The sequence below is a fragment of the Pelobates fuscus genome, chromosome 13 (assembly GCF_036172605.1).
Source record: "Pelobates fuscus isolate aPelFus1 chromosome 13, aPelFus1.pri, whole genome shotgun sequence".
NCBI classification, from domain to species: Eukaryota; Metazoa; Chordata; class Amphibia; order Anura; family Pelobatidae; genus Pelobates; species Pelobates fuscus.
In genome coordinates, this window is record NC_086329.1 from 74,341,891 (window position 1) to 74,360,437 (window position 18,547).

The 18,547-nt window shown below is 39.2% G+C and overlaps 2 protein-coding genes across 5 annotated transcripts in view; one reads left to right on the plus strand and one right to left on the minus strand.

The window, feature by feature from the left end:
• Positions 1–2,887: 2,887 nt before the first annotated feature.
• Positions 2,888–15,501, minus strand: EMC7 (ER membrane protein complex subunit 7). Its single transcript, XM_063440357.1, has 5 exons — positions 15,219–15,501; positions 7,067–7,186; positions 5,493–5,631; positions 4,321–4,401; positions 2,888–3,693 (listed from the first exon to the last, which is right to left on the minus strand). The coding sequence occupies exons 1-5, from the start codon at positions 15,437–15,439 to the stop codon at positions 3,544–3,546; spliced, it is 711 nt and encodes a 236-aa protein (XP_063296427.1). The 5' UTR covers positions 15,440–15,501; the 3' UTR covers positions 2,888–3,543.
• Positions 15,502–16,978: 1,477 nt separating this feature from the next.
• FSIP1 (fibrous sheath interacting protein 1) overlaps positions 16,979–18,547 on the plus strand; it is a 72,176-nt gene continuing 70,607 nt past the window's right edge. For 3 of the 4 annotated variants that reach the window (XM_063439016.1, XM_063439018.1, XM_063439017.1), the window contains exons 1-2: positions 16,979–17,034; positions 18,110–18,290. In XM_063439016.1, coding sequence (XP_063295086.1) covers positions 18,132–18,290 — 159 coding nt within the window. In that variant the 5' untranslated portion in view covers positions 16,979–17,034; positions 18,110–18,131. The remainder of the gene's footprint in view (positions 17,035–18,109; positions 18,291–18,547) is intronic. The other variant, XM_063439019.1, reaches the window with a different exon arrangement.

The window sequence follows — 18,547 nt, forward strand, 5'->3', positions numbered from 1 at the left end:
TCCTCTCCATGTCGCCCTCGCGCTTCCATAACTGTCCCTCATCTCCATGTCCCCCACCTCTTCTATCCACTCCTCCTCTCCATGTCCCCTAACCCATTCAATACATATCCCCTACAATACATTCCCCTTATCCATTCCATCTATATCCTCCTCCTCTTCATGTCTCCTTACCCCTATCATTCCTGTTCCCCTCCACGTCCCCTTGCTCTTCTCTCCATGTTTCACTACCATTCCTGTCCCTCTCTCCTCCATGTCCCCTACCAATGCTGCCCCTTCTCTCCATGTCCTCCTATCATTCCTGTCCCCCCTCCATGTTCTCATATCATTCCTGTCCCCCTCCCCTCCATGTCCTCCTATGAATCCTGTCCCCTTCCTATCATTCCTGTCCATGTCCCCATGACCCTTCTCTTCATGTTCCCTAAAATTCCTGTCACTCTCCCCTCACCTAGCCCCTACTCTCCATGTTCCATTATCAATCCACCCCTCCATGTCCCCTTGTTTTTCTCTCCATGTCCCCCTATCATTCCTGTCTCCATATCCCCCTATGATTCATGTCCCCCTTCTCTCCATGTCGCCCTATCATCCCTGTCCCCCTCCCCTCCATGTCCTCTTTCTCTTCTCTCCATATCCCCCTATCATTTCTGTCCCCCTCCCCTACATGCTATTTATACATTTTCAGTATGTCTCTATAAGTGCTTATTTTCATATTTATTTACATGAATGTTGTATGTCAAGCCTGTCAGGTGAGAGAGGATGGTGTAACTACCCATTTGTGATTGCTGCTTGAACTATGGAAAATTGCATTTACAGTAAACTTTTTCTTTTATCTTCTGCAAACTATTTTCAAAAAGTAAAAGTGTGAAATAACAATTGATACATACTATACGGTTTTCATTTTAGGTCTATTTAGAAATAGAGCACTGTTAAACTGCTTCTAGGACACAAATTGGAACTGGATTAATTGTAATGAAGAAAGAAAAATACAGGTTTGTTTGATCCACCGAACCCACAGACCTCAGGAAATAGCAAATCGCAAGTCTTTCTTGCTACGTTGGTGAAGTGTTATAAATGTAATATGAGAACATTAAGTCACTAATCTCAATAGTGGGTGCAAACATAATGATATACCTCTTTAGAGTAACTAATAGCAATAAGCTTTTATTAAATTCACTTAAGCGTTATACTATATAAGAAACAAAGTGGACACAGCTAAATAATAGCCTAGCAGGGTGAGGCATGCGTCCTCCTCGAGGGACAGTCACAGGGTGTGTGCGCTGATCCCTTGGGGGTTCTGTGACATCACAATTTTATGTCTTGCTTGTTCACTTTATTTGTTTTTTGTATAGTATTGCTATAACTGAATTTTAGAAATATTTTTGCTGTAGTTGGTGAGCTTCCTTTTGTGTTTCCAGTATATTGCAGTTGGAGAGTAACATTGTACACAAAATAAAATGTCTCACAAACACATCCATTAGTTTTATATTTATTATTAATTTAAAACAAACCCTTTTACAACATAGCAATTTGTCATACACGCACTTTCATTACACAACAAAGATGCACAAGCAGAAGACACTCATACTAGCCCAAGAAGCCTTTTGCATCTCTTTACTAAACTAAAACAAAATGGTTTCTCATTTTACAGAGCGAACTTATTCCCATAGCGTAGGCTACGTGTTTTTCAAATTGCATCTCTATTTTAAGAAGTGCCCCAGGGGACAAAAGGATGTGACTTGGGATCTGCTGTACTCGTGCTGTAGATACATCTATGCCTGCCTTACAATGTATTGTATTAATTTTTGCACTCACTTAAGGCAGTGAAAAAAAAAAAATTAAAAATGATCTTCTAAAGAATTACATTAAAAATAAAACTAACAAATTGCTGAGTGTTTAAACTAAAATGTGGAAGAAAAGCAAAACTTAGCACTTAACTGAGACAGGCTCGCCCTATCGTACTAATCCTATAATATCGCTAATTAAACAGCTGTAGTGTTTGTAATTTTCATGCAAACATCTACAGCTTTTAATAGAAATGCGGATTGTAAGCAACATGTGGTGACATGCCAACTTCTACACTAAACATGTTTCGCTGTGTCACAAATGGCTGCATATTGTGAAAGAAACAATATCAGCAAACCCATCATCATGAACGTGAAAATATGCAATAAAATATAAAAAATTAAACCCCTTACTGTCCAGAACATGTTTTGATTAAGAATGTTTTTGAGCTATATACCCACTTGAATGGTTTAACACTAAGCAAGAGTTCCTAGCTGTTAAGCCCGTAATGTGCTGCTCAGGCTATTAAGGAAGCATTAGCCCAAGCAACAAAGGATTGCGGTGATTGGTTCTTTGTCAGTGCCCATCAACTTAATATTCACCTTCACCCAGCGGTATGTCATCAGTTGTCAGTTTTCTCTATAGGAAGGGCAGTGGAGGAGATCGGGTGCCTGCTTATGCTGTGGGATTGGGTACAAGGACAAAGAAACATTAAGTACCATAAACCCTACAGCTGTGGTCCTTAAAATGATGTGTTTTAATATGGTGGCTATGGTGCTACATACTTTGTATGAATAATCACATTCAAAGTAACAATGCCATAACTGAGCACCTTCTTTAGCAATATTCTGCTTTAATAAACCTGTTTCAGGGTGATGGAAATTGTAGTTTAACAGTAGCTATTTAAAAGAACACTAAGTACAATAACCACTACAGTAGGCAATAGTGGTTATGGTGCCAGGGGTGCCCCCAGAGTCTCAATGTAAGTTGTCAAGCACTCAGTGCTGAGCTAAAGCCCAACAGTGCAGAGCTTAGCTCAGGATAAATGGATACACAAATAGGTGAAAGCTCAGGATAGCCAACAAAAATGGCTAAACAGTAGCTTCTGACTCTCCTAAAGGCTGAAGCAAGGAGTGGCAGCCAGCGAATACAAGGTAGTAAGGTCAAAACATTAAAAAAAAAAGTGTGCCTACATACAATGAGTCTATTTTTTAAGGTATATTTATTTTCACAATTACATACTTCTGGTTACTTTTTTTTTTAGGACAGAATTATTTGAGTTTAGAGGTATATTGCAGTAGATTAAGAACTGAAAATGGTACTTAATATACAATATACAGAATATATTAGAGCTTTATAAACAATATTAATTACACTATGCATTAACTTAATATCCTCGGTAATAAACCAGGTCTGGGTTTTACATTGTGTAACAAACGAACCATAACGTGAATATCACTCCATGAATAGTTCTACTGTACTGAACTTAAATTTATTTTTTTAAATAGATAAAAGACGGTTTAAATTTGCAATCCTGAATAACCGGCCACGACAGAAACTTTTTACATGAAGTACCAGGACAAAGGAACGTTACCAGATGAAAATGAATATCCTAAAAATTCAAGGTATCAAGGTAACAAGGACAGCAAGCAGGAATTAACAGCAAGTACATGCCATGTAGCTAGTCATAGTGGCCAATTCCTGCATTCAGATTTTGCAGATTCCATTGAGATAGTTTGATGGTTAGATAATAGGCATCTTGCACTACCTTCTTTTCCCAACCCCAGTCTTCCCCGCTTTGCCACTACTACTAGACTTGCTTGAAGATTTGGACGTGAATAGTCTGGTCATAAACTCAGAAACATCAGGGAGCTCTGGGTTTGAATTCAGCATGTTCATGGATTGTTCCATTTCCTAGGAGAGAATAAATACAAAGTCAAATTGTAGATTTACAAAAGAAAATCAATTGAAAGATACCCCAAATGGCATTTCCCTACCTTTTTAACGTATTCTATAGATAATGTGTTTGTAAAACAGATTTTAAAAAAAAAAAAAGGGGGAGGGTTCAGCTTCATTAATTACCTTTTGCCAATTAAGGAAGTGTAGCTATACTACAACTCCCATAAACCTGTGCTGTTTAGTTACAGTAAATAAGTGGGCTTATAGTACAGAGCAGTTAGGGCTTTTTGTTTTTATAATTAACAAAAACAAACCCAACCAGGTTAACCTAAGTGTTACCTAATCCCATTATTACACATGTAGAATCTTGTAGAATATATCGGAGAATATATCGGAGTGTGAGAGGTGTGTCGAAAAATTGTGTTGGGCACACATTTGACATTCAGATAGTTAAATTTACCTCTGTGGGTCCTTGGCAAAACAGATCTTCAGACAAATAAACATGTACACTTTTAAAAGTACACCTGCTTGTAGAATGTCTCAAACCTATGTCCAATAACTATTAGCGCATTTATGAATATATACAGGGGAATGGACAAACATACTGTGCTCAAACCAAGATCATCAAGGTGTATTACTTACCCTTCGCATTTCAGGATCACTAGTGTTCACAACTTTAGGTAGCAGCACAAAAATTAGAAGAGGTAGGACCATCATCATTACCTAGACAAATGACAAAGGGGATGAATGGCAGCTTTTGCATACTAAATTCAGTGCCAAATATGCTATCACTGCTCATACTGAGGCCCTTAATTTCACTAGGGGGTTTAAACCACCATAAATTATGAACTAATGTAATATATAGTATCTTAAATAACTTAAAACCTGGCTCTTCCCATTATAATAGAGGTCTTCATTAATTGCAAGAAAGTGTTTTTGCAGTACACTAATGATAGTGGGTATATGTCTTTGGCACTAGCTTGTCTGACCTATTAGAGTTCCACTAAAAACAGCATGAGGAACCAATTGCTATGCCAGATCAATGAGGTGATGATCAGTTAATACGAACATCTTCACTGGGTAAACACTGGGTAAGCAATCTCTGCATTACAACATTACAGGCAGTATAGAGTACATTACACACAAGGCTATGCTGTAGTACATAGCTCCTGAAATTGCCGAATTATCTCCTACATATGCTTCAGGATGCCTTTGGAGTATTTTTTTTTTTTTTTTTTTTAAACAGCAAATCTTCCATTTAAAATTTATTCTTAAGGTATTATAGTTGGCACTATATCAATAATTAAATTTAAAGCTTATGCTAGCCAAACTTGCTTTAACCCCTTAAGGACCAAACTTCTGGAATAAAAGGGAATCATGACATGTCACACACGTCATGTGTCCTTAAGGGGTTAAATGCATGGATTCAATTTTAAGAATATCTTCTTTGCCCTTTATGATATATAATCTGTTAACATGGCTGCTATTTGAATGTTCATGCACTTTGGCTCCATACCTTCAGGGACTCCTATCTTCATTTACTAAAGATATTTTTTATCATACATATGAAATTTGAAATGAAAATTGACAAGTCACATTCCATAAAATCAAATGGTATACGAACACTAGCACTTTAGAGCAAATACAATACCTCCCAATTCCAAGAGGATGTAGTTAAGAAAATATTTTTAATGTAGATATTTAATAAATATGCATACTTAGTGGTGTTTGCTAGTATACAAAGTTTCAGTCTTCCACGAGGGAGAACAAAAGCACTGATTATCAAGAATACAATGTTTACGGCACAAACATACCATTGGGTTCATTAGAAAGTCTGTCCAACCCCAGGTTTCTCTCTTAATAAAGTAGGACGGGGGACCAGATGATTTCATCTGAAGAGGATAAGGAAGTCGAAGAACTTCTGATGTCTTTATATGGTTGACATATCTAGCTCTAGAGAGAGAGAGAGAGAGAGAGAGTCATTTTCAAAGCATTAGAACAAAAATGAGTAAATCAAACAATACCCCATTGTAATCATAAGTAACTAAAAACAAAAAAACCCCACCATGTTCATTCAGAAATATAGGATTGTAAGCGGTTGTGGCCTTTAGGGCAATAGGCATGGTCATTGCGGCATGGCTAATGACTTAAGCCATTTTGGTTTTACAGGAAGATATTTCTGGTCAGATCTCTGTTAGACAGTAAGGGTTCATCGCGACATATGCATATTAATATAAGTTAAAGATAAGAGGGCGGAAAAAATTAGATGGCTTAAGTTCCATTTATATGTTTGTTCAAAAAGTCATCAAGGAAATTATATATAAAGAGACTTCCAATTATGCCCTTATTTATTTGCCCTTAAAGGGGGGTGTTAAAAGTACTCTGACACAGAGTTGCAGAAGCCAGACACCAATTTCACTTCTGTGCAGACTAGACGACAATAGCCAGTCTTTTAATCTGGGCAGGCTAATGAAGTACTAATGAAGCTGCTAAAGGTGGAGTTACTTACAGCAGAAACATAAAACATCTCTGCACATGCAGTGTTTCATACCTAAATGCAGCAAATACAGACTGCAAGCACTTTGTTAAACCTTTTCAATGCTACCTGTCCTGTGGGAAATGGGCAACTACATCCCACTTGCTATGACTGCCGCTTGGACATCTGGAAAATATATTCTTAATTGTATAGCTTCCCTCCACATTCTTGATGATTTTTGCCAATTCAAAGATTTAATACAGGGTGTAAAACGCTCCTCCAATCAAAAGCTCTCTAAGAGAAGCATCTGATTGAATAATCGAGTCTGACCTTGTTATTCCAGTGGAAGGGCCTCTACTGGCTGTCAGGAAGACAGTCACTAGATTACAGGGTTAAAACAACAGGTGCACTGCACCCAGGTCACTTCATTGAGAAGAAGTGGTCTGTGTGGCTTTAGACTCCTTTTAAAATATCTCTAACTCTACATTATATATTTAATAGGTCTTCATTCCAAAATGTGTCATTTTGCATTTATGAATAGCAAATCCCATGCCACTTGCCTGACAGTGTATGACTAAAGAAAACAAATGTGAAGGATAAAGCAAGTATGTAAACAAGAAGTGTACCTATACAAACAGGGTAATTCGCTAAATGGCAAATTTTAGAAAATTAAAACCGAAATGAAATCTAGGCTAAAATTTCAGATTTGGAGAAACTCTCCACCTCAGCTATACGGTCTACTTGATTATTTTTGCCTCAATTTCACCATCAGAATTTGTTTCCTAAAACCCTAAGCGAATAATTCTGAGAGATGAAGCAGCTACATTCTTTTACAACATACATGGATGAGCCCTTGAAAAATAATTGTTGAATCATGAAACAGCAATAGTGTTTTTTAAATGGATGCTTTACCTCATTTTTCCTTTGGAAGTGATGTCTACTCTAGCAGGCTCAAAGCGGTAGGCTGGTGAAAATATTTCTACAACATAGGAGCCAGAGGGGACATCGTGAACCACAAAGCTGCCATCTGTCCTATAAGCAGGTAAAGAAAAAAAACAAAACACTTTACATTATCAATAAAACATAAAGCAGGCTAAAAATAAACTTTGTTTTAACATGTTTCACAGTGCTACACTGCAAATGACAGATAGATAGATATATATATATATATATATATATATATATATATATATATATATATCTATCTTTGATGATCATTTTAAATATGCTTTAATAAAATTTGTTTTTTTTTATCTGGACCGTGAGTGCTGCTACCTCTTGGGATTTCTTGGATATTTAACCCCTTAAGGACCAAACTTCTGGAATAAAAGGGAATCATGACATGTCACACATGTCATGTGTCCTTAAGGGGTTAAAGCCTTGGCTTAGCACCCGGCACACAAGGGACATTTAAAGCGTGAGTGCAAGAGCATTTATTTATTTATATATATATTTGTGTAAGGGGCAAATAGCCATATATGGAGTAAGGATCCAGCATAAGCGTAGGATAGTATAAAGGGAGCAAGTCGGTTGTGGTGTGCCGAGACCGACGATACGGTAGGCCTGTAAATAAAGAGGGCAAAAAGGAATAATCAAAGATTTAATACAGTCAACAAATATAAACAAATTAACCAGACATTTCCTTAAATGCATTACAGTATTTAATTCCTGGAAGAATTTTGAAGGTAGGAATCTAGGACCGAAAGTGGACACCATTTGTTGTGGGTAGGATAGTATGTTATCTCTACTGTTGGTCCGTGTTGACTCGTTTCAGAATGTGGTAGAGCCAATAGGTAATGATATATGTGTTTACGTACGTGGGATCGTTGAAGACAATGATCTGTCTGAGTGGTGGTGATGGTAGTGGATTCTCTGGCCCGAGAAAGGCATAAAAGGCAATGCGCATGGCTGGTAATGGCCGACTTGGTAGTATAATTGAATGGTTGTAGATCTAATAGGTCCGATAAGGATGAAAAGTTGGATGGCTATTGGTAATCTCTGAGAGTATTGTGGGGGAATGGATTCCTGAAAACCTCTGAGTATATTCTTGTCTGTTATGATAGCATGAAGTTATGGTAGTTTTGGCCATAGGTTATCCTGTGTTGTTGAATGCCTGTAAAATATATAATTAATGGTGTGTGAGATAGTTTAAGGTGGCAAAAAGAAGCAAAACCTAGGAGAAATGTTATGACACAGGTTGAGCTATGTTGTGTTCCAATGAGATTCTTTAAGCCAGGTAAAAAGCTGTGTTATGTGTTCTACAAGTATGGGATGAAAGTGCTAGATGGGATAGTGCATGCTATGCTGCGTGAGTATGTCTAATCCATGATTTTGTCTCTGGAACGAAAGAGTGGCCGTGACTGTATGGGCGGCTGTAGGAAGCGTATGATGAACATGCCTGGAATATAAATGAGACAATTGTCGGCAGGGATGTATACCCCCGTCTGGTACATGAAAGTGAAATGTGATAAGTGGCCAACCAAGTGAGTTCCCCAGAAATATCATGACCTTATGGATGAGTAGTGGCGTTTGTTGATGATATGACATGTGCCTAGTTGTCTGAGTAACAACGGATTGATGACCCTGACCATGATTTACCCCATGCCACAGCAGCTGCTACAATGGGGTAGATCTCCCAAAGGGGCTGAGGTGGTGCAAAAATTTCCAAACCTGGATGTCATGACCAACAGCTCCAAAGCAATTGTTCCCGGTAGATCGCTGCCAAACCCGTGGTAGACGCCGCATCTGACCATCTGGTTGGAGAAGTGTCAGACAATCCTGGAAGGAACATGCTTTTACCATGCCAAGTGGTTAAGAAATTCTCCCCTATGTGCAGGTCTGCTGTTGCTGAGGTGTCTAGGGACATCCTCTGATCGTCATGTTGGAAGTGTGGAAAAAAGGGGAAGTACTCTGGATGTGAAAGCGTGGTCTTGTGGTATGATTGGCATGGCAAAATTAAGGAACCTGGTAGGGATTGTAGTTCCTTGCAGTTTGTAAGTACTAAGCAGGAGGTAGTGATTGATGTAGTTGAGAATGTTCCCTATTTGCCTTGTGGTAACTTGCGTGTATGGATGCCGACTCAAGTCATATGCCCAGTAATGTGATGATAGTGTCTGAGCCTTCTGTTTCTTATGGGGTACTGGGACGCCCAAGTGGTCAACCAGACTAAGCTGCCGTGAGGCTTCTAGTGAAAAATATGTTATCTTTGATCAACAAGAAGTCTTCTAGATAGTGTATGACTGTAAGGCCTCTGGATATGTTATCATAACCAGAACAGAGTATCTGCGAATATCGATAGTAGGCTAATCTGTAGCTCGAAAGTTGAGCAGGGAAAGGATTGCCCAATTTATGCCATGTAAGTGCCAGTGTGTAGGGTAGATGGTAGCCGTTTACTGCGTTGATGATATTGGTCTTACTTAACCAAGCTTCAACCCATGCTTGAGTGATAGCTGTAAAGGTAGATCAATGGTGTTGTATAGTAAGGAAACTCCTCGGAGGGTATAAGGGAGTTGAGACTTGGGGTAGCGGAGGTGTGTGGTGCCAATAAGTCTATGGTTAGTCTTTGTTTAAGGGAAGATTCCTTGTGACAATACCAATGTGTTTGGTGCCATGCTGTAAATGGTGGAGATTGGAAGACCCCTCTTCAAATCTTGGCTATGAGTGTGTATACAGCCAATGGTTTTGTTGTGCTGACTGTAAGTGAGGGCATGCTATATTCCTTGAAGGTGTGTTTATGATACCTGTATGGGAGCCCTTTGAAGCTCCAGAGCTTTAGTAAATATACTACAAGTCTGGAAGGGTGATGAGTCAGTAGTGTTGAAAATGCATTAGTGTGTACAGATGGTGAGTACGTTATTTGTAAGTTGTATTGGGACACATGGTTTGTCATGTGCCCTGAACCATTTGAACATATATTGAACAGTCTATATGCAATGCAACTACTCATATCAATTGTCTCTGGTAGTTCAGAGGTGCTGGTACCTGGAGCCTGAGAGTGCTCGTTCATTTGTTTGGGACAAACTCCCTTCTGTATGGGTACCTGCACAAATAAACATCTCTACATATTCCAAATGCCAACCCAACCAAGGGATGGTCAGTTCCCGATTTACCTGGAATCCCTGGATATGACCATCACAGATACATCATCATACATATATATGCCTTGCTTCCCCAATGTGCTGGGATCATACGTGCAGGGTTAACGTCTTGTGTGTCATAAGAATTGATTGTACCAGGTAACCGAGTTTCGGTTGGTGCTGGTTGTAGAGTAGCGTGAGGCCCATCCTTGTGAGGGCTGTGGTGACCAACTCGAGATTGCCAGTCTATCATAATTTTTTTTTTGGCTCATGAGTTTATGAGTGAGGCTAGCATAGCCTGGGTGTCACCTGAGTTGATGCAGCTGGGCCTTCCCCTGCCTCCGTGTTGTCTGTTGATGTATGGAGGAGTTTGAATAACTCTGCTTTCCTTGCTGTAGCAGGGTAGGGGATTTGTCACCTCCTTAGGTCGGTGGTAATGTGTGGGATCGTCCAGGATCTGATTGCTGCTGGACTAGCAACATCTCCTCTGCTTGAAGGTGTATCAATTCTAGCCAGGGTGCTAGGAAGAGGTGATTCTTCACCATCTTTTGGAGAAATACTTAAATAACAATAAAGATTGCAATTATTATTTGTACCCAGGGTTCTTGTACTGGCTTGCTAGCTAAGCCGTAAGGCGAAACGATTAGGCTTGGTGTTTTTTGTTTTGTTTTGGTGACTGGTGAGGCCCTGCTAGTTGCCAAGTGGCTTGAGAGGCTCTATCTATGCTTGGCGCGAGGGGATTTTGTGTGGCCACGGAATGTTGTGGCAGGATGTTGGCCTCTCGGTGACAGTAACCAGAAAATAGGAAGGGGAGTGACAGGTGAGGCCCTCTCTATGATACAATGCGAGGCGGCTAGCTCATGAGTGGCCCGAGGGGTGTATGCCTCCGAGTGTGAGGCGGGGTGTTGGCCTTGCGGGACCACTAACCGAAGCATAATGCAGAGAAAAAAGGGGGTAATACCTATTGGGCCCTAGAACCCTAATTGCCAGTACACTATTACTATTCCAGGGAAGGTAAGAGATGAATAACTATGTGAGCAGGTGTATGTACCTGGTAGTATGGTATTGAACCGGACAATCCGTATAGGTTTTTAGTAGTAACTGTAACCTGAATGGATAAAACCGTATGGCATAAGGAAATGTGGCATAGACCAAGCTTATCTTAATACGTACAGTATATGTGAAAAGTAAAGTGCCGTGATGTGTAAATATTAAACATCGTAGACATACTGGTTAAATATGTATCAATCTTAACCCATTAAGTGCCGTATGTACAAGTGAAAATGTGGTCTGTCCCCAGCTTGTAAGTTGTATGTCCCCTTGCTAGGGGAAAGTCTGTTGTGTGAGCAGCGTGCTGTGAAAAATGTATGTGAACTATATTACCAGTTACGTATATACAGATGCGTCTGCTACTGTGTAATAATATATGTATTTAAACCAGATGTTGATATAGTGCTTGCTATGAGAATTGTTGTATGTCTTATTGAATGGTAGGGGTCAGTGAACATGGTGTTGCAAAATGCAAGTGCACTGGAGATCTGCCGAGTGCCCTATAGGTGGCAGTGTAGTTGGATACTGATTGGTATGTGAAATGTTGTTTGTCTGTTGACCTATAGGTGTCAGTGTTTTGGTGTTTGTAAAACCCCATGAAAATTGTCAATGTACTTGACAGACCTGTAGGTGGCAGTGTTGATAGAACCACTGTTGGTCTTGATGTGAAACGTAAATTATTGTGACTTAAACCTGAAGTTGAGCCCGTGCTGGAGTTTAATTTATGGTTTATGGTTATGTTTAAAACAATCTTATGTGTAATTTATATTGGCTGGTAAATTGTATATGACATGTGAAGACAGTTTTGCTGTTGACCAGTAGGGGTCAGAAATGCTGATGTATGTTAAAATACCCTTTAACCCCTTAAGGACCAAACTTCTGGAATAAAAGGGGATCATTACATGTCACACATGTCATTTGTCCTTAAGGGGTTAATCCTACCGTTTGACAGATAGGAGTCAGTATAAAAGCGAAAATGCTGTAGTTAGTTTGTTTGCTTATGAAGTGAAATAAAGTCTGAGAAGCCTGTAGTATACCGATTGACCGGTAGGGGTCAGCATGTAGGCGAAAATGCCGTGGTTAGTTGGTTTGTACATGAAATGCAATAATCTCTGAGAAGCCTGTAGTACACTGAATGACCGGTAGGGGTCAGTGTGTAGGCACAAATGCAGTGGTTCGTTGGTTTGTACATGAAATGCAATATTGTCTGAGAAGCCTGTAGTATACTGAATGACTGGTAGGGGTCAGTTTGTAGGTGAAAATGCAGTGGTTTATTGTTTTGTACATGAAATGCAATATTGTCTGAGAAGCCTGTAGTACACTGAATGACTGGTAGGGGTCAGTTTGTAGGTGAAAATGCAGTGGTTTATTGTTTTGTACATGAAAAGCAAAAACGTCCTAGAAGCCTGTAGTACACCGAATGACTGATAGGGGTCAGTGTGTAGGTGAAAAATGCAGCGGTTTGTTGATTTGTACATGAAATGCGATAATGTCTAAGAAGCCTGTAGTACACCAAATGACCAGTAGGGGTCAGTGTGTAGGCGCAAATGCAGTGGTTTGTTGGTTTGTACATGAAATGCGATAATGTCTAAGAAGCCTGTAGTATACCAAAAACCGGTAGGGGTCAGTGTGTAGGTGAAAATGCAGTGGTTTATTGGTTTGTACATGAAATGCAATAATGTCTGAGAAGCCTGTAGTACACCGAATGACTGATAGGGGTCAGTGTGTAGGTGAAAAATGCAGTGGTTTGTTGATTTGTACATGAAATGCGATAATATCTAAGAAGCCTGTAGTACACCAAATGACCAGTAGGGGTCAGTGTGTAGGCGCAAATGCAGTGGTTTGTTGGTTTGTACATGAAATGCGATAATGTCTAAGAAGCCTGTAGTATACCAAAAACCGGTAGGGGTCAGTGTGTAGGTGAAAATGCAGTGGTTTATTGGTTTGTACATGAAAATGCAAAAAACTTCTAAGACGGCTGTAGTACACCAAATGACCGATAGGGGTCAGTGTGTAGGTGAAAAATGCGGTGGTTGGTTGGTTTTTACATGAAATGCAATAATGTCTGAGAAGCCTGTAGTACACCCAAAGACCAGTAGGGGGTTTAAACAAATGATATGCATGAACATGCAATGGTTTTAGAACAGACTTAGACAAAATGCAGCCTTAAAGTGAGGACCTGACCCGTGCGTGGTGCCGTGGGACTGATGCCTGGCGTAACGGGTAGGTCAACTTACGGTTTGTGAGTCACTTGGACACCATCCATGGCGATGGATTGAAGAAAGAAGGTGGTAGGCCGGAAATGCCTGTGGCTGGATTCCTGACACAGCTCTGCTTAGAAAACCTCATGGAGTAATCAGGTAAAATGGCGTCTGGATGACCCGGAAGTGGAAATCATTCTGATGCTGACCTCAAGCGATATGAGTCAGGTAAGGGGTGTCCCTTATATAGGGGAGTGAATTAATTTAAGCCCCTCCCACAAATACAGGCCAAACGGCCTTAATACATACATATATATATATAGTATATTTTCTTGTCCTGATGAAAGCTCAATGTGGGGGCTGAAACGTTGACTTTTTATATGGATTAAAGTTACATTTTATTTATAAACTATCACAAAGACCTTGGAGTGCGGTCCTTTCTACTATATTTACATGATTTATATTATTTATAACCCTTGCATTCCCTTTAGTAAGTAATAGAATAGTTTTAGAATGGCTTCACTTCTTACCTGGTGTCCACTAAATGCTGCCCTCCTTTCCTCTCTGCAATCAGGAGAGACAGAAGCTCCTGCTCAGGAGTTTCTTTAGCTCTCCTGAACTGAGGCCTGCAGTGCACATCTAGCTCAATGACCATTGTGCATAGCTCAGAACTTCTGGCTCTTTGAAGGCTGAGTCTAGAGGACGCATGGACCTGCCTGACTCCAGGTAAGAAATCATATGGTTCTAAAACGGTTTGACAACTTATATGTGGGGTGCCATGGCACTCCAGAAACCATAACCACCACAGATCAATTTAGTGGTTATGGTTCTTAAAATGTTCCTTTCCATCCAGGTCATTTATGTCCTATCTGGTTGTGCTGATGAGTCAAGTATTTTAAAGGCATGTCTACTATTACTGTCTCAGTATATTTTCCCAGGAAACAATAGATCAAAATACAAATACCCCTGCCCTATTCTAAAAATTTAGTTTCCAACTGAGGTGCCCCATTTCCAGTAAACAAAGGATACAATACATGAAATGCAGTACTTTATCACATTAGCTGTTTAATAGATAGCATGATGCAAGTGTATCTACATTGTTGACTGTTACACAAGAACAATAAATAGAAGGGCACTTTCAAATTGACAAAGAGTGGAGTTCATTTGAAAGTAATATGGGCATTAGTATCATACAAAGGCAGATTTAAATAACTGACAATAAAAGTAACATTCATTATTGTATGAAAACAGGTACACGGTGCAACAATAAGTCAAGGTTTATAGAGACACCACTGTGGAAGGGCCTTTATAATTTGACACTGTCGGCTCTTTTCCCAACGCCACATCCTAGTATTATAGGTGTACATACTTTATAATTCTAGGCCGAGCTAGCCGAATAAAGGGGGGCAGTGGGGGAGCACCTCCAACAGGGTTATTCACTAAAGTGAGAATTGTGGGGAATCCAAAGTGAATGTCCAAATTTAGCCAACTTGGAAAAAATTTTTCCAAGTCAGTTGTTTTCAGCTTGGCTATTTTGGTCTGAAATGTGAAATTTACTTTGAATTTCCAGTAATTCTCACTTTATTGACTAACCCGAAATTCAGCTATTCTGACCCAGCACTAGAAACTCACTTTAGTAAATAATCCTGTACTTTCGTAGAGATATTGACATGATCACAGGGGCTTAATGCTCCATGTCAGCCCATTATGTCCATTCGGCTCTTTATATCGCCATACCTCAAGAAGCCGACATGCTCTTCCCCATCCACCAGGACCCGGGCACTGTTCACCCAGTCCTGCGGTCTGATCCCTGGCACCACAGCCCGGCCTTCCACCTTGAACTTATCCCCAGCCGACCCGGGGCTCAAGATATCAGTGTCCGCCCAGCAACACGACAGGACAGCAAGAAAACATAATATAAACCGACGACAACCGACAGCGGCCATCACAGCAGCCATGATCAGGACAGGACAAGCAGTGGACGCCTGTGACACTTCCGCTTCCGCTCTTCACAACCCCCTCCACTTCCGCCAGCTTCCAGCGTCAGCACTGGAAAACGTCATGCGTCACGTGACGAGAGCCCTGTTGCAGAAATAGAATATGCTGCTGTGGTAGAACTACAATTCCCGTGATGCTTTGCCAGTCACGGACATGCAAAACATGATGGATGTTGTAGTTCTACATAAAACTGGGCGGAGCTACATTTTAGGCACGCTCCATGTTGCATTGACTGTTTTACAGTACTGTAGTTACTGAGGAAGTAGCAGGAATAATGATTAGTAGAAATAATTAAAACCAGCCAGTTTACTTGTTTTGTGCACAATTTAATTAGTTGAACTTACCCAGGGACTATAGTGGCAACCCTTTCAGGAATACTAACACACCTGTCCAGTTTATTCACAAAGAAACCTTGAATTGCCAGGAATTAGTATAAGCATTGCAAAAGCAGGTCAAAATGCCATATTGGAAAAATTCTGTCATGTTTGTAGCTGAACTATTTTTTTGTGGTTCTCTAACGCAGGGTTTTCCAAACTCTGGCCCTCTAGAAGTTGAACTACAACTCCCATGATTCCTTGGCTAACTATTTCATTCACAGAATTGTGGGAGTTGTAGTTTAGCAACATCTTGAGGGCCAGAGTTTGGAGACCCTTGTTCTAGTTCATTCCTGACGCCACTGTCTAGTGAATAACCCTGTGCAAAGTAATCATCTAGGGTTCTAGCTTGGATATTTTTTTCACTTTGAATTCTCACAATTCTCACTTTGGTGAATAACCCTGTATATGTTTACAATCAAATGTAAACAAATCACGACACCGTAAACATTATTATTATTATTATTATTAGTGTTATACCACTGTTTATTTTCAGTGTTGGCAAATTATGGCCATAGTACGATGATACTCGCCCTTTTCATGTAAGAACGTTTTAAAGTGAAAACAAGTTGTTGTTTTTTAAAGCTGCTTTCTTGAGCAACCTATATCCTTCTGGCAGTGGCACCTTGTGTTCTTATTCATTTACCATTCACTCCACGGTCTCCACCTATATGGCATTTACTATCTGTCTATATTCATGTGGTGTTTAATGCGAGCCATATAAATATCAGCTTGTGGGAGATATCCATGCAATTGAAATGAATGGAGAAAATAGGAACCCAAAATATTTTTGCAGACTATTTAAGTAAAGGATACAATGTTTAAAATATATATATTAAAAAACAGCAAATACAAAACTTGAGTGGGGAAATTGATTCCATCTCATAACAAAAATTACAAGAGTTTTTTTTTTTTAAATTAAAGTAAAAATAGAGCATAATTATAATATGCACTATTCTTAATAAATAATTATCTTGGTAATTCTAAATTATATTTAAAAAGACAATTTTGCTTAAAATGTTTTTGACAATAATAACCAACATTATATTTTATAAACACACACCACAGCTGACTGTAAAGCTGTATTTTGGGCGGCCACAAGGTGGCGATATGAAACTGCAGCGTCTGGTAACCTAGTAACGGACGACACCATGTTCGGGGCCTGAAAAAGCCGACGTTGGGTAAGAAATTATAAACAAATGGGTTTCGATTTATCGATTAGGGGCAGAGGGGATTATGGAATTGTGATAAAATATCGATGTAGTGAGCGTGTTTTCCTTACAAAGGAGGTATTAATGGTGGTTGAATCGTTTTCAAGCCTGTGTTTGAGTGGGCTGCACTCTCCTATCAGCCAGCTCTTTATATACTGTATTGCATTAATGAGACAACTGCTGTTGGTGTGGACTTTCTTTGCCTAGATAATCAGCATGCAAAGTGTCTGGCTGAGCATCATGGGAAATGCAGTCCACTTCAGTTGGAACTCCAAAGTATGCATTTCCCTGTTGTAAGGAGTATTAGTATGTGTAAATATTCTTGCAAAATGGAGTTCATTCACCAAACTCCATATTGTAGATAGTCATAACCATAATGGAAAATTGAAGATTTAGATTGAAAATGTTCGTTTAGTATGTCTTTGTGTGTTCATTATAGCTAAACATGGGAACTAGGTTAGTAAACTAAAAGCTGTTTTGATATTTTACTAAAAAAATAAAAATTCTGCCATAACAGCTTGCAATTGCTACCATATTTGACATTTGAGTTTATCCACTAAACCTGGTATTACTGAAAACTGAATAACAAAATGTAGTCAATAACAGCTGATTTGAGAAAAAAAAAAAACACATTAACACAGCAATACATACAGCTTGGCTATTGTAGCCTAAATTTTGCAATCCAGTTTGCATTGTGCTTGTCTTTGGGATATTATGTATAAAGAGTGAATCTGGGGCAAAGTTCGAAAAGTGGAGCAGTCACCATAGAAACCAATGGAATGTTTCTGATCATTGCTTCACTTTTAGAACATTGCACTATAACTACTCATTATACATATAACTCCTTTAGTATTTATTCAATAAACCCCAATATTTTGGTTATAAACTGCAATCCTATTTAGCTAGTGTCTTTCTTATTTAAGGGACTACAAACCATTTCATAATCCCTTATCTAAATACGTTTTTTTATTTGTATACTTGGATTGGGAAATTTGAATCTATTATTTTAAAATATACGTGTGATTGGGTGTTCATCTATTCCCAGGTCTGTGCTTTGACGTCTTGATATGAATATTATAAAAGGAGAACTGGATTTCGATTGCAAGGCTGCAGTCTCTAAATCTCGTCCCGGAAGTCGTATTTCAAGTTCACGTTATGAAGATAAACCGAGAATAAATCCTGTTACTGGATCTTTGGAAGTATTAACTCCTGAGCTGGTGTCCCAGGTTTGAAATACCTAATCCGAAATTTGCCCGATCAAAGTCAATAGTCCTTAAAAAAAATAAATCATCAAATAAATCCCCAAATAAATAACAAAAATCACTTTTTTAGTAGATGTAGTCACAATGAAAATATGCATTCATTTAATAATAATAATGCATTTTTTTCATTGGGATTATATGTAAAAAAATGTTTGCAAAAGCTGCAGATCTTTTGTCTCCTGCTTTTGTGCCTTTGCATTCTCCCCTCTTCTATCCCAGCC